At 43.3% G+C, this 14,688-nt stretch overlaps 1 protein-coding gene across 9 annotated transcripts in view; it reads left to right on the top strand.

The window, feature by feature from the left end:
- EPHA5 (EPH receptor A5) overlaps positions 1–14,688 on the top strand; it is a 253,669-nt gene that overhangs the window by 144,610 nt on the left and 94,371 nt on the right. For all 9 annotated transcript variants that reach the window (XM_083473140.1, XM_083473139.1, XM_083473138.1 and 6 more), the window contains exon 4: positions 6,621–6,776. In XM_083473140.1, coding sequence (XP_083329266.1) covers positions 6,621–6,776 — 156 coding nt within the window. The remainder of the gene's footprint in view (positions 1–6,620; positions 6,777–14,688) is intronic.

Raw genomic sequence — 14,688 nt, 5'->3', positions numbered from 1 at the left:
CCGCTTTATCACTACCCTAAGGAGTCTCAAAGCGGCTAACATTCTCCTTTCCCTTCCTCAAACACTCTGTGAGGTGAGTGAGACTGAGAGACTTCAGAGAAGTGTGACTAGCCCAAGATCACCCAGCAGCTGCATGTGGAGGAGCGGAGACGCGAACCCGGTTCACCAGATTACGAGTCCATTGCTCTTAACCACTACACCACGCTGGCTCTCTCGTAGGAGGTGGTGTCCTGCTTGTGGGATTCCCACACACATCTGTTTAGCCACTGTGAGAACAGGATGCTGGGCTATTTTGCCCTGATCCTTGAGGAAGTCGTCTTCTGTCAGGAGTCCCGGTTCTCGTCTTGATAACACAGCAAGCGTAGTTAATTAAATAGGAAGATTTATTGCAAAAGCAAGCAGAGTTCACAGGATGGCTTTAACAAGCCACCAGCCTCGTCAGTCATGATGCCCCTTCTGAAAACTGCTTCTTGCGAGACCAGAAGCAGCTGAACTTTTGCTTCTGACATCTTTTGTTTTGGTTCCTATCTCTGTTTTTTTAAAAAAAGATATTTATTAAGGTTTTTAAAGTATAACAGTGAAAATGAAAAATAAAAATAGACAAAATACAAAACACAACATAAAAACAGTTAAAAAAACAAATAATTTTCCATAACATATCTTCCTTACGCTTATTTCCCCGGACCTCCTCACACCTCCCTTCTTTGTATTCCACTTCAATTTGTTAGTTCAGCAAATCCTTACCATTAAGCTTTTACCCATTTATAAACCCTTTTTCATGTCTCCTAAAGCATTACAGCTGGAAACCACTTAGTTTCTATCCAACATCCTTCTAACATTCATTCATTTTACAACATTTCTTTAAATAGTCTTTAAATTTCTTACAATCTTGTTCCACCGACTCTTCTCCATGGTCTCGGATTCTGCCAGTCATTTCTGCCAATTCCATGTAGTCGATCACCTTCATCTGCCATTCTTCCAGAGTGGGTAGATCTTGTGTGTGTTAGGATATTTCCGTTCCACCTTAAAGGGAGCAGGCTTTGGGAGTCACAGAGTCTGCGCATGTCCTGTTCACAGGATGTTTATGTTCTGCTGATATTCCTTTCGTTTTCTCAGTTGGCCAGAGATGCTGACACAGAACGGTCACGTTTTCTTTTGTTCTGTTAAACGCTAATAAAGTCTGTAAATTATGCTCTTCTGCGGTGCAAGCTTTTGACTGTGCTTTTCTGTTGAAAGAGGGTGCACCAAGCCCTGGAATGTGGCTAGGAATTTCTAAGGCTTTGTGCCCCTAACTGTTGGATCTGCGTGACTACGGGAGGCCGATGGAAACGCCGAACTCCGGCTTGGGGGCCATGATGGACGTTATCTCCCTGGCAGTTTCCCAACAGTGTGTTCCAATGCTTTGCGATAAGTATTCTTGCTGCTGTTGTAGCATACATAAAAAAAGTTCTGTCCTTCTTTGGCACCAATTGGCCGACAATGCCCAAGAGAAAGGCCTCTGGTTTCTTCAAGAAGGTATATTTAAATACCTTTTTCAGTTCATTATAGATCATTTCCCAGAAAGCCTTAATCTTTGGGCACGTCCACCAAAGGTGAAAGAATGTACCTTCAGTTTCTTTACATTTCCAACATTTGTTATCGGGCAAATGATAGATTTTTGCAAGCTTGACTGGGGTCATGTACCACCTATACATCATTTTCATAATATTCTCTCTTAAGGCATTACATGCCGTAAACTTCATACCTGTGGTCCATAACTGTTCCCAGTCAGCAAACATGTTTTGGTTCCTATCTCTGAGACCTCCCATTCACCAAGATCTTGGACTGGGAGGGTCAGCTCCCGCCTCTTCCCCATTCTCTGAGAGGCTGTCTCTTAGCTCTTTCCTGCCTGATAAACTGCTTCTTTCTCTTTCCACGGCATTTTGCACTTCATGATAGCAGGTTCTGGCTCACTCTCAGGCATTCTCTTATCAGCCGGCATTCCAAGGGGCGGGAGAGTTGACACTAGTCTTCTCTCATCCTGCCTGGCAGTTAAGCCTTTCTGTTCCTGGCTGGTTCCTTCAGCTGACTGCAAACCTTCCCTGGGGGCTTGCTCATTCATGACACCTTCAGTTATTAATTTAATTATTCCAGGTTCATGAGAGCCAAAGGGCATGCCAGCAATAGGGGCAAGTAGGAAACAGTAGGGGATGGAGCAGTACGGGATGGAGCTGTGGGACAACCGAGGAGGCAGGAGCAATGGAAGAGGAGAGGGAAACGAGGGCAGTATCAAATACAAAAGAGGAAAAAGAGGCAAGTCTCAAAATGTGACTGGAAAATGTAGGAAACTAAGAAAATAGTAAATGGCCCAATATGGATGTTGGTGGAAGTGTTCTCAGGAGAAAATTGTAATTCAAACAACCATGTAAAAAAAATGATAATTCAAATTGTATATTATATGTATGGCCACTAATTGTAGGTGGACGGACCGAGGATTCCCTGCGTAAGTTGCTTCAGGTCATGTCAGATGTTCTCCTAGAGATTCATAGTTTGGTGGTCCTAGGTGATTTTAACATCCATGCTAACATGGACGCTTGGGACTTCATGGAAGGTTAAGTCTAGCCCTACTCATAGCCGTGGACATGCCTTAGATCTAGTGTGGATGTGGGCGATCTGACACTAAGTTCCAGTGGAACAAAATAAGTTTCATGGTCAGATCACTTTGTGGTGCAGTTGGACTTCTTCACGACCCTTCCCCTTCTCAGGGAGGTGGGACCAATTCAAATCGGCTCCCCCCACCACTTAATGAATCCAAATGGCTTCCTGAAAGATCTGCATTAGATGCCAGAAGTTCGGCTCTGCCCTCGCCGGTTCTGGAAGGATCTTTTGGGAAAAGTCCCATACGCTCAGAGACTTTGCACCTGTCCATTAGAGGAAATAGGAAGCCCAGAACACTTATTTTTTAGATGTCCTTTTTATGATGAGGCACGTAGAGATACCATCAACCCCCATCTGGTGAGGCTTGCTGACCTTTCCAGACAAGGTACATTTTCTCCTCGATCACAAGATGACCCGGATGGTTGCCAGATTCTGCGCGCAGATTTGTAGACGTAGAACACCCCCTGGAATAAATAGACCACTAGGAAAACTGCCGTAGCCGGCCTCCTGGTTGTCCCAGGGGCAATCTGCATGGTAGTCTAACCTTAGGTCTTTTTGTGTTCATGCGACTATTTTAATTTTAATCTATAAACTAAATGTCTATTTCATTTATGTGAAATCAGTCTCAGTTGTGCTTCTTGAACTGGTCTTTGACTGTAATAATAAATTATTACTATTACTATTACTATTACTATCTGCATTAGATCCAAGTACAGTGGTACCTCGGGTTACAGACGCTTCAGGTTACAGACGCTTCAGGTTACAGACTCCGCTAACCCAGAAATAGTATCTCGGGTTAAGAACTTTGCTTCAGGATGAGAACAGAAATTGTGCAGCAGTGGCGTGGTGATAGCGGGAGGCCCCATTAGCTAAAGTGGTACCTCAGGTTAAGAACAGTTTCTGGCTAAGAACAGACCTCCAGAACGAATTAAGTTCTTAACCTGAAGTACCACTTTACATTTCCAAGCAAAATTCAAAGTGTTGGTGCTGATCTTTAAAGCCCTAAATGGCCTCGACATTGTATATCTTAAGGAGAGTCTCTACCCCCATCGTTCAGTCCAGCTCCAAGAGCCTTCTGGCAGTTTCCTCACTGCAAGAAGTGAGGTTACAGAGAACCAGGCAGAGGGCCTTTTCGGTAGTGGTGCCTGCCCTGTGAAATGCCCTCCATCAGATGTCAAACAGATAAGCAACTATGCAACTTTCTGGAGACATCTGAAGGCAGCCCTGTATTGGGAAGTTTTTAATGTTTGATATCTCACTGTGTTTTTCTATTATGATGGAAGCCACCCAGAGTGGCTGGGGCTGTGTAATCATCATCATCACCACCACTGTAAATAAAATAAACGTCAGCTACATCAGATATTTTTCACCACAGGACTAAGACTCCTATCATATACATGATTACATGCAGGAAGTCCCATTAAGCTCAGATGGACTAAAAGAAAATGCAGTTGGCAGCAAATATAATCTATAGAACACTCTTCATATGTAGTAAACTAAGGGAGAAGATAAGGGAATTAAAGATTATATTGCTGTAAACTCTTGTTTAGTGCATACAAATTACAACTCATTGAAACGCTTAAAAATCCTTTACATTTCCCCAAGAATTCAATTGGGTGAGTTATTCTAAGAAGGCAACATCTCTCAAGAGGCTATTCTAAAACAAGGCTTTGTCTACAACTCAAGCTCAACTCCTTTGGAATATCGGCTTTTAACACAGTGGGAACAACATGCTAATTTAGCCATCAAATGTTAAGTTGACTTTTTCATTTGGAATTTACTATGGTGATTATTGCACCAAAGGGATTCTTTAAAGCATTAAATATATTATTGAGGCATCACATGTGGGTTAATTCTGTGTTTTTCTTAACTGCTTGCACCTTGTTACCAATGATGGCTGTGTTGGATCCTATATGGCAGCTGTATACCATTGTAGTATTCCTAGACATGGGTAGTACTGAGTGTCTTTCGTTCCTTGTAGTCTGTATCTTTCGGTGAGAACATGTTGCTAGTACGCATGCAGATTTAATCAAGTTCTGTCACAAAATAAACAAGTTTTCTGTCATTTCCCCATGCAAGCCAACAGGTAGACATAAGAAATTCAGGTGCTCAGAAGCAAGGTTTTGATTCAGATCAGAAGCATAACAGGTTGTGCCCAAAGCCATCAAAGCTGAACTGGCCCACTTTTCGTAGCTCAAAACATTATTCTGTAAGTTTCTCAGGCATAATGCTAAATCAGCTGCCAAAAAGTTAGTACAAAGGTCTGGGCTCGTCTCTCTAAGACTATACAATCAAAAACAAACAGTGCATGCAACAGATATTCTCTGCTCTATACCACTGGTAACCCATGAATGCTAAGTGTAGAAAAGTATAATAATGATCCTTTTTTCTTTCCTACTAAAAAGAAGTAAATCTTCCAGCCACTACTGCGCAGGACAAAAAGCATGAGAATAATAGCTCCCCCACACTTTCAGACAACAAGCTCTGTTGTACAGACGTATTAAATCCTGGAGGCATGTATTTTACAGGGGACATGTCTAGCTTGGAGCAAACTTTGAGGAATCTGTCAGATATGTGGTAATTTGAAATTCTTTGCAGGTTTCTGAGGGATGGGAAAACAAAGAGCAATGAGGTTTTTTTCCCCCTTTTAAAAAAGAATTCATTACAGCACCTTCTCTGCAAATATCCCATTTCCTCTCTAGGCCAATGCACTATTTCAATTTTGGCTAAGGCATTTATTTTTAGGAGAAGAGGCTAGATATTAAAAGCGAAAAGCACATTCAACCATTTCCCTGAAATGCAGCTATTAAAAAAGAAGAAGAAGCTCAAAAGCAGCATTCTAATGTTTTCAGTGACTTTTTTATAGGTGCTTGAAGATTTCTTAGCTGTAACACCTGAAGGCAAAAATTAATGATAAAACTACGGGGTTGGTATACAACGAAAAGAGAAGAAGAAACTACATTTATGCTGACATTTAAATAACTGAGTGTGTGAGTCTCAGTTGTGAAAAATGTATCTTGATGGGGTGTGTGATATTAGGTCAGGCATAGGCAAACTCGGCCCTCCAGATGTTTTGGGACTACAATTCCCATCATTCCTAGCTAACAGGACCAGTGGTCAGGGATGATGGGAATTGTCGTCTCAAAACATCTTGCAGGGCCGAGTATGCCTATGCCTGTATTAGATTGTTGGGGGAAAGCCAAATAAAGAACTTATTTATGTACGCTACAACAGCAGCAAGAGTCGTGATAGCACAAGGCTGGAAGAATGAGGAAATCCCAGCGAAAGAACAGTGGCAAGAAAAATTGATGAGCTACGCAGAACTGGCTAAATTGACATACAAACTGCGGTCCAAGGACAACTGTGACTTTAAGGAAGAAGGGGAGCTTTTTTTACAAATTATCTAAAAATACAACAAAATGAACTGGACTCCTTGGCAGGGTTTGAATAAACATACACAAATTTATTGGTTGATGATAGATAGATAATGTAAGGATATGTACAATTTTATAACATGCAGAGAATAATATGTGCTGAGAAATCAGAGAGTGGAGCTGAGGGAAGTCTCTGGGGGGGGGGAGGGTTTGATGGGGGGTGTGAAAAAGGGAAAAATCATAATGAATATGATATGTTTTGAAATTCTGAAATTTTATTATGCTGAAATTGTTAATGAAATATTATTTTTATTAATAATATTTTTATTATGGGGTAGGAGGGTGGGTTTTTCTTTTTTGGGGAGGGGGAGGGAAAAATGGGGGAAATGAGGGTGATGTATTTTTGGAATTCCTAATATATATATTTTTTAAAAAAAATATTTTTAAAAAAATAGATGGTTGGAGAAAAGCCCACTCTAGGAGTCACACTCTCTCTGAAGAAACAACTTTGCATCTTCTTCCTTTTGGGTGGGTGGGGGGCTGGACTTGGTTGACTCTTGGGCTCCCAGATAGCAGCTATGAACTTAAATGTTGGTTCTTTTCTTGCAGCATGTCGGTCAGGATTCTTTAAAGACTCGCCACAGAGTCAGGTGTGCACGAAATGCCCTCCACACAGTTACACACGCGAAGAAGCGTCAACGTCCTGTGTTTGTGAAGAGCACTATTTCCGAAAGGAATCGGACCCACCTACGATGGCCTGCACAAGTGAGTCAACTTGCACTTAATCAGTTAAAGTGCTCGTTTTACAAGCGACGTGTTAAATGACGATTGTGATAATTGAGAACGCAAGTACCTGCTTACACTGAGTCAGACCATTGGTCCATCTGCCCCGAATTGAAATGGAAGTGGTTCCCCAGGATGTCAGATGGAGGTCTAGATATGGTCAAGGGGGAAAGGAGTTTGGGCAGCAGAAGGGGCAAAATCAGACCCCCTGTCGCTCCCATTTCTTTTCATGTTCTTCTCTGTTGCCTTACATTTTCCTATAGTTGTGCTTGCAGTCATTACATCATTGTTCTGCAGATGCTGTCAGAGGTTGTTCTGGTGGGGTGGCAGGACAATTCTGGGCCATGCTTTGAATAGTTAGGGTGTTGTGTGTGGAAAGAACACGTATGGCAAAAGGAAGCTTCCACACTCCCTTGAAATTCATATGGTCATTGTTGGTTTCCATAGGAAGAAAAACTACTGGAGTTCTAGAGTGTTGTGATAATATCTGATTCTTTACCTACAAAGAAATTGACCACAAGGAAGCAGGCAGACACCATCTGTTCCCCACATGCAAGGCACTGCTCATTCCCCATCTCATTTTTTTCCAGATAGCTGCAAAACTCAAGATTTCTATCTCCTGCATGCCTTATTCCTATGCTACTAACATGTTCCTTAAAATATATACATACTGTATCTCCACTCAGAAAGCCACCAGTCATAAAAACCCACCAATGCCTGTTAAACATATTTAGATATGAAATATACCAAGACTGGAGAACAGATCCCTTCATAGTGTGCAGTACAGTAGCATTCCTTTAACAACATATTCATTCAGTTCTCAGTGCCTTCTTTTACCCTTCTAACCAGCTCTTTAGCTCAAGAGAACTGGCTTCCATGGCTCTCAACTGTCAGTTATTTGCAGTACCGCCTGAGTATTAGGGTGAATGTCTTGAGTGCTTTGTGCTCTTGTTTGAGTATAGGGGACAAAGTTAATATAGCTGTTTGGGAAGATGATGGCTTAGAGGAAGAAGATAAGAGAAGGTTTTGAATGCTGGCTACTCAGGAGAGAGTTAGAAACTGTCTGGTATTCTGCAGCTTGTTGTATTGTAAGGGTTTGTAGCTTTCGGGGAAGCGGGAGAGAGAGAGAGAGAGAGAGAATAGGTAGGAACAGAAAGCTCCTTTTATGCAAGGCATTCTTTATGCATTGCTCACACAAAGGCTCTACACCAGGGGTTGGCAAACTAAGGTCTGCGGGCCGGATCAGGCCCAATTGCCTTCAGGATCTGGCCCGCGGACTGTCTGTGGATCGGTGTGGGGATTCTGTTCATTCAGGCTGCACCATCCCCCCCCCGCGCGCCATTCCATTCCCCTCCACACACCACGGTGGCGCCTCCTCCCTCCCTCTTCCTGGCTTCTCCTCGCCCTGCTTAGAGGAGGAAGGGGGCTGGGCTGAGCTGGCTGAGCGCCATTTTAAGCAACCCCTCTCCGGAGCCAGCCCTTTCACACCACTCATCTTCCCTCCGTCGCCGCTGCCCTGGTGCTCCTGTGGGCCAGAGAGCGGAGTGGACGAGGATTACTTGCCCCCCTTGCCTCTTCTTCCAGCCCCCCCCCCATGCTGCTTCTCTAGCCCACCACAAAGTCTGAGGGGTAGTGGACTGGCCCACGGCTAAAAAAATTTGCCGACCCCTGCTCTACACTTTGAAGGAGCTCTTTGGACTACTCCCAACAGCCATACCTTGAGTATGGACATCTGCAACAGGGGAACCTGAATGCCTAGACCTCTATACATCCAGAACCCTGCACAGTCGAGGTTCCAGACATCTGTTTATATGCTAAGTTTCCCCACTACATACCTCTATACAGTCATACCTTGGGTTACAGACGCTTCAGGTTGCGTTTTTTCGGGTTACGGACTGCCGAAACCTGGAAGTACTGAAATGGGTTACTTCTGGGTTTTGGCGGTCGAACATGTGCAGAAGCGCTAAATTTCACTTTGCAACCCGCTCATGCGCAGACGCGCCGCTGTGGGTTGTGAACGCTGCGGGTTGCGAATGTGCATCCCGTACGGATCATGTTCACAACCCGAGCATCCACTGTATATTCAGCACATGGCCAGGACTAACACAAACTTGCGGGTGGGCTTTGCAGCCCTGCAGTTTCAGGGTGGCTTTTTTAATAAACTAGCTCCTGGGGGCCCTGTAGAAGCTGCCTTATAAGAAAACTAAGAAGAGGAGCAACTGCCGCCCTCTCAAATGGCGCATTTTATATCTGTCAGCAGTGAGGGAGCCCTTCCTGTTTGGACTTTCTCCTGCAAACATTTATTTTGAAGCTCCGATTTAGAATCTGTCAGGGTCCATTCATGCAGGACAAGGGAATATCTTGAATTTGCCTCTATGCTGCAGAAACCAGGCAAGAAAGCTGGGCAGGTGGGGGACACAGTCATCCCAGGGGAAAATGAACTGTGTTCATAGACCATACAATAATATATGACTCATCATAACTAGGAGAGAGATAAACATTGCAGCCAAACCCTTGAATGCAGAAAACTCTTGGTCATTTTCCTGCCTGCTGTTCGCTGACTTAAAAACATGATGTTTTAAGAAAAAGTTGTTTAACTCATTTGTTGGAACCCTGCTGTTCCTTCACAAGCAGCGTACGAACATGGAACCAGTTTTTAGAGAAAGTGATGGACGTGATGTTGCAAACAGCATCTTAGAATCACAGAATCAGAGAATTGTAGGGACCCTGACTTCAATGCAGGAATCTCAATAATTTTTTACTTTAAGAGAAATTTGCATTTGTGGACAGGGAGGAGGAATGGAATAGGTGGGAGAGCATCAGAGAACTCTTTGTTGAAGATGCTTATGTGGCGCTGTCATGTATACACACTTTATTTGTATATTACTTTTCTGCATACACTGCAATCACAGCAGTTTACAATAAAGCATGACAAATAAACAAACACATTTCCCAATGTTTACGTTCTAATACATCGCTGCCCGTAATGCTTCCATAGAAAGGACAACTCAAAGCAGTTTCATAATATCAAACACATAATCAAATAACCTCCATATCAAAACAATTTGTCAATAATTGCTTTTTGCTTTGTCTTGAGCTTCGCTTTTGGTTTTAAGCCTGCATGAGACACTGTGCACACACTTCCAAAAAAACATTTCCCCAACCCTGGGGGCTGAAATAATGCTTTGTTTGGCAAAATAAATAAATAAAATGGATCCTTTCTAAAGCCGCATACCATAAAACTTGTCAAAATAAAAAAATTCCTTCCAGTAGCACCTTAAAGACCAACTAAGTTAGTTCTTGGTATGAGCTTTCGTGTGCATGCACACTTCTTCAGATACACTGAAACAGAAGTTGCCAGATTCTTCTATATAGTGAGAAGGTGGGGAGGGGTATTACTCAGAAGGTATTACTCATTATACATGACTAAGCCATTTCTCACCTTCTCACCCCTTGCCTTTTCCTGTAAGACCTATTACAGTCGTTAAGAGTCATCAACAGGCTCATCTCAGCTAACTGCCAATCTCCCATTCCCACCACCCTTCTCACTATATAGAAGGATCTGGTGCTACTGGAAGGAATTTTTTTATTTTGACTATGGCAGACCAACACGGCTACCTATCTGTAACATAAAACTTGTGTTAGTATTGTGTTAAAATTAGTTTCACTTTGGTTCCAGTGGGACATGTTAGTAATGACTTATTTAATCCCATTGATTTTAATTGGTCTGTGCTAAATATGACTAAGACTAGATCCATTCTAATCAAAACTAAGTCCAACTATGCCTAGATAAAGCCCATAGTGTCCTCTTTTAAAAAAGCTAAGGAATAAGACATTGGAAGCCTATGTGGAAAAGTAAGAGAAGTTAGTTTAATCGAGATGGTGGTGGTGAGGAGTAGCCTTAGTGCATTTTAAAAGAGAGAGACAACACAGGGATAGGGGCTTACTAGAGAGCTTCCGTCTTTTTGCAAAAGGTGATACATCATAGAAATGGTGAGAAGAGTGAGGATGTGGGACTTGGCATTAGTATGTGTCTGGTGAGAGAAGGAGAATTGCAAGACAATAATTTCCTTGATGCTGATTGTAGGAGACGTAGTGGAAGACAGAAAAGTATATTTTTTTTACTCACAGAACTGATTGTGGGGGAAACCGTGATTTATATAATAGGAAATATGTATGGAATTCAATCTTTGTAATGTAATGTAGTTTGAGACTGTTCGTAAATACAAATGCTCTAGCTTCTATTTTCACCTCTAAATGATGACAGTGCAGCTGAAGAAAATGTTCACTGAACACTCGCAATCTACTATTGGTGGCTATTTAGGATAATTTTCCTCCCCTCCAGTTTTTCCCCTCACTGCCCATGGTGTTATTTGCCCACATTGCCATTCAATCTATTTGGCCGTAATGGCCAATTTTATTTATATTTATGGATGTTTGCTACATCAGCTAGAATAATCTGGGGGAGATGGAGGGGGGTACCGAGTTAGATTGAGTTGGTGATGAGGGCAAATGAGGGTAAGAACAGTGAGGGCAGAGGAAGAAAGAAGAACATGGTCAAAAGGAGAAACAGTATTGGTCCATCTCATCCCTAATGGGTAATCTTTGCTCTTCCAGAGGCATTTTACAGATTTTATGTGCATTTCTTATTTGTTTATGCAATGGTTTCCTATTCCAAAACATGAATGGAAAACTTGTGCACTTTCTACAACTCCATTTATAAACCACGATATAGTTTTAATTCTATTGGTGTTTAAATGTTTTTATAAATTATTATGTTTGCTGTGTTTTTAGCTGTTCTTATTTTATCTGTAAGCCGACTTGAGTCCCTATCAAGTAGATAAATAATTCTCCCCACCACCACCACCCCAGGGACAATTTAACACAAATTCATAGGGGGATCTCTCCCCTCACCCCCAGTGTATAAACGCAATAAAGGAAATTTCACCTGCTGAAGTTCTTCCTATCAAGCAGCTGTTCAATAATTACCGTATTTTTTGCACCATAACACTCACTTTTTTCCTCCTAGAAAGTAAGGTGAAATGTCTGTGCGTGTTATGGAGGGAATGCCTACGGGTGGCGGGGGGGGGGATCTACTGCAGTCGTGAGCAGAGGATCCATGGTTCCCCTTCCTTCCCTCCTCCATGGCTCGCTTTGAAACAGCAAAGCGGGAGAAGAGCCGCTGAGTGGGGAGGAGAGAAGGAATGAGCCTGCTTCTTTAAAGGAGCAAAACTTGCTACATAGCAGCAAAGTTTTTCAGCTCACTAAGCCGGGGATGAGCGGGGAGGAGGAAGAAAAGCAGAGCCTGCTTGCTTTAAAGGAGCAAAGTGGGAGAGGAGAGGAGCCTTCTCCCCTTATACTCCTCTTCTTCATTATTAGCAGCATCCTTCTCCACCCACCCCACACGTGCTCCTTGTCCCTTGAGTGCTTTTCCTTCCCTCCCCACTTAAAGCATGGTTACAAAGCACGGATCCACATGGATCCTCAGGATTTTTGCATTGGGCTACTCCAAACTCACTGTCAGATCACATGTCTGTGGCCACAGCATGAACCACAAAAATCATACATCCACTGTTTCGTTTAGGAGTATTTTCTTCTTCTTGTTTTCCTCCTCTAAAAACTACGTGCGTGTTATGGTCAGGTGCGTGTTATAGAGCGAAAAATACGGTACTTTTGTTAGATGATTCCTTCTTATGTGGGGCTGTCAGACCTAAGACCCTGGGGCTTTATCACGTCCTTTGGTTTCCCTTATGTGATCTGTGCCACCCTGAATACCTTCCCCAAAATAATTCCATTATCTTCGGGTTAGGGAGCTCATGCCCTTATCTGTTGCAGCATCTGTGTCTCCTATTATTACCTTTCCTCTTGCAGCACAGAAGAAGGGAGAGTGGAAGAGAGCTGAGTGCAGGATGTTGGAAAACAGTGAAGTGCGTTGATTTGCTTGTTTGTACGGCCGAGAAGGAGGGACGCGGGTGGCGCTGTGGGTTAAACCACAGAGCCTAGGACTTGCCGATCAGAAGGTCGGCGGTTCGAATCCCCGTGACGGGGTGAGCTCCCATTGCTCGGTCCCTGCTCCTGCCACCTAGCAGTTCGAAAGCACGTCAAAAGGCAAGTAGATAAATAGGTATTGCTCCGGCAGGAGGGTAAACGGCGTTTCCGTGCGCTGCTCTGGTTTGCCAGAAGTCGCTTAGTCATGCTGGCCACATGACCCGGAAGCTGTATGCCGGCTCCCTCGGCCAATAAAGCAAGATGAGCGCCACAACCCCAGAGTCAGCCACGACTGGACCTAATGGTCAGGGGTCCCTTTACCTTTATGGTCGAGAAGCAAGAGTGTGAGAAGAGCAGTGGTGGCCGCCCATGGCCAGTTCAGGAACAGAATGGTTTAGGCTTGCAGAAAGGTGCAGAAAGTGGACATCAGTTGGCATGTGACCTCAAACAGGGGCAGGAAAGAGAGTGGCTTAGATAGGGGGAGCTGCTCAAGTCCAGCAGAGGTGGCAGTGGGATTTGGGGAGGCAAATGGTGAGGAACATTTTTAGAAAATAATTTGTTCTACTATTCTTTCTGCTTTCCCCAATCAAACCCAGCTTCCTATGTCCCCTGGACATCAGCTAGGTACAAAGTTTGGATCCCGCTGCCTTCCGAACACATTTGGATTTTGATGCTCTGAGCTAGCCCAGTCAGATATATCTGGGAGTCCATATGTAGAAATGAAAGTAATAGCCATTCCATGTTCTTACTGGCACCTACCCAAGCCCAGTAGCACCTGGTACAGTGGAATCTTGTTTCTCGGATTTAATCCGTTCCGGGAGTCTGTTCAACTCTTGAAACCATTCAGAAACCAAGGCGTGACTTCCAATTGGCTGCAGGAGCTTCCTGCAATCAAGTGGAAGCCACATCAGACATTCGGCTTCTGAAAAACGTTGCAAACCAGAACACTTACTTCCAGGTTTGCGGTGTTTGGGAGCCAATCTGTTCGGGAGCCAAGCCGTTTGAGAACCAAGATGCCACTGTATTCTGTTGCATAATGCTCTGGCATATTGTGGTTCTATTTGGCTGGCCTAATAGCTGTCATGTTAGCTTTATTCTCCATTAATTTGTCTTCTGTTCTTTAAAAAACAAACAAACACCTATACTAGGGCCACTGCAACATCACCTGGCAGTGAAATCTATGCACTGAAAAAAGTAATACATTTTGTTGCTGCATAACCTACTGCCAGTCAACTTCACTGGGTAAAATGTGTGGACTGAATATGCACTATGGCAACATCAGGCTGGATTTGTTTGGGTATGTGCACAGACAAGGCACATGCTATTCTGTTGGAAACTGCTCCCAATCTCTGCAGGAATGGCAGGTTTTCTGCAGTCTGAGTGAGAGCTAAACTAGACCCCATCCACAGATTTAGCTAGGGTTTAAAGGCACTCTACTATTTCCACCAGCTTTTGGTCCAAACTCAGGTCTTCGAGTCTGCTTTTTACATGCCCACCCTCTGCCCCTCGCTTGTAGTCCTCAACCACCCATGGAAGGATTCTGTGCTCAGTGAAAAATCATGCTATCTGTGCCTTCTCCTGTCAGAGGTCAGCTCAGCACCCGGGAGTTTTCTTAAAATACATGCAGCATGCTGCCATTTATGAAGAGCAGGTGTGTCCTGGTTTCTTTGCAATAAGCCACCTTTAGAGTGGTAGCACAATCTTTTCCCAACTCCTGTTTCCATATACACTAGTGGCCAAGGTTGTGGAAACCTTTTGGTAAAAAGTGTATTTCTGAGGTTTGATGGCTCATAACACCACTTCCTTTTGGAGTAATACCAGAATATTATATATCAGTGGAAAGATAATTTAATGAAGAATGTAATCCCTCAAGGTATGTTCAATTAGCTATATTCTATCAAAAGTT

This window comes from Podarcis liolepis (genome assembly GCF_965112155.1).
Source record: "Podarcis liolepis genome assembly, chromosome: 13".
Classification (NCBI taxonomy): Eukaryota; Metazoa; Chordata; class Lepidosauria; order Squamata; family Lacertidae; genus Podarcis; species Podarcis liolepis.
This window is presented reverse-complemented; position numbering and strand designations above follow the sequence as displayed.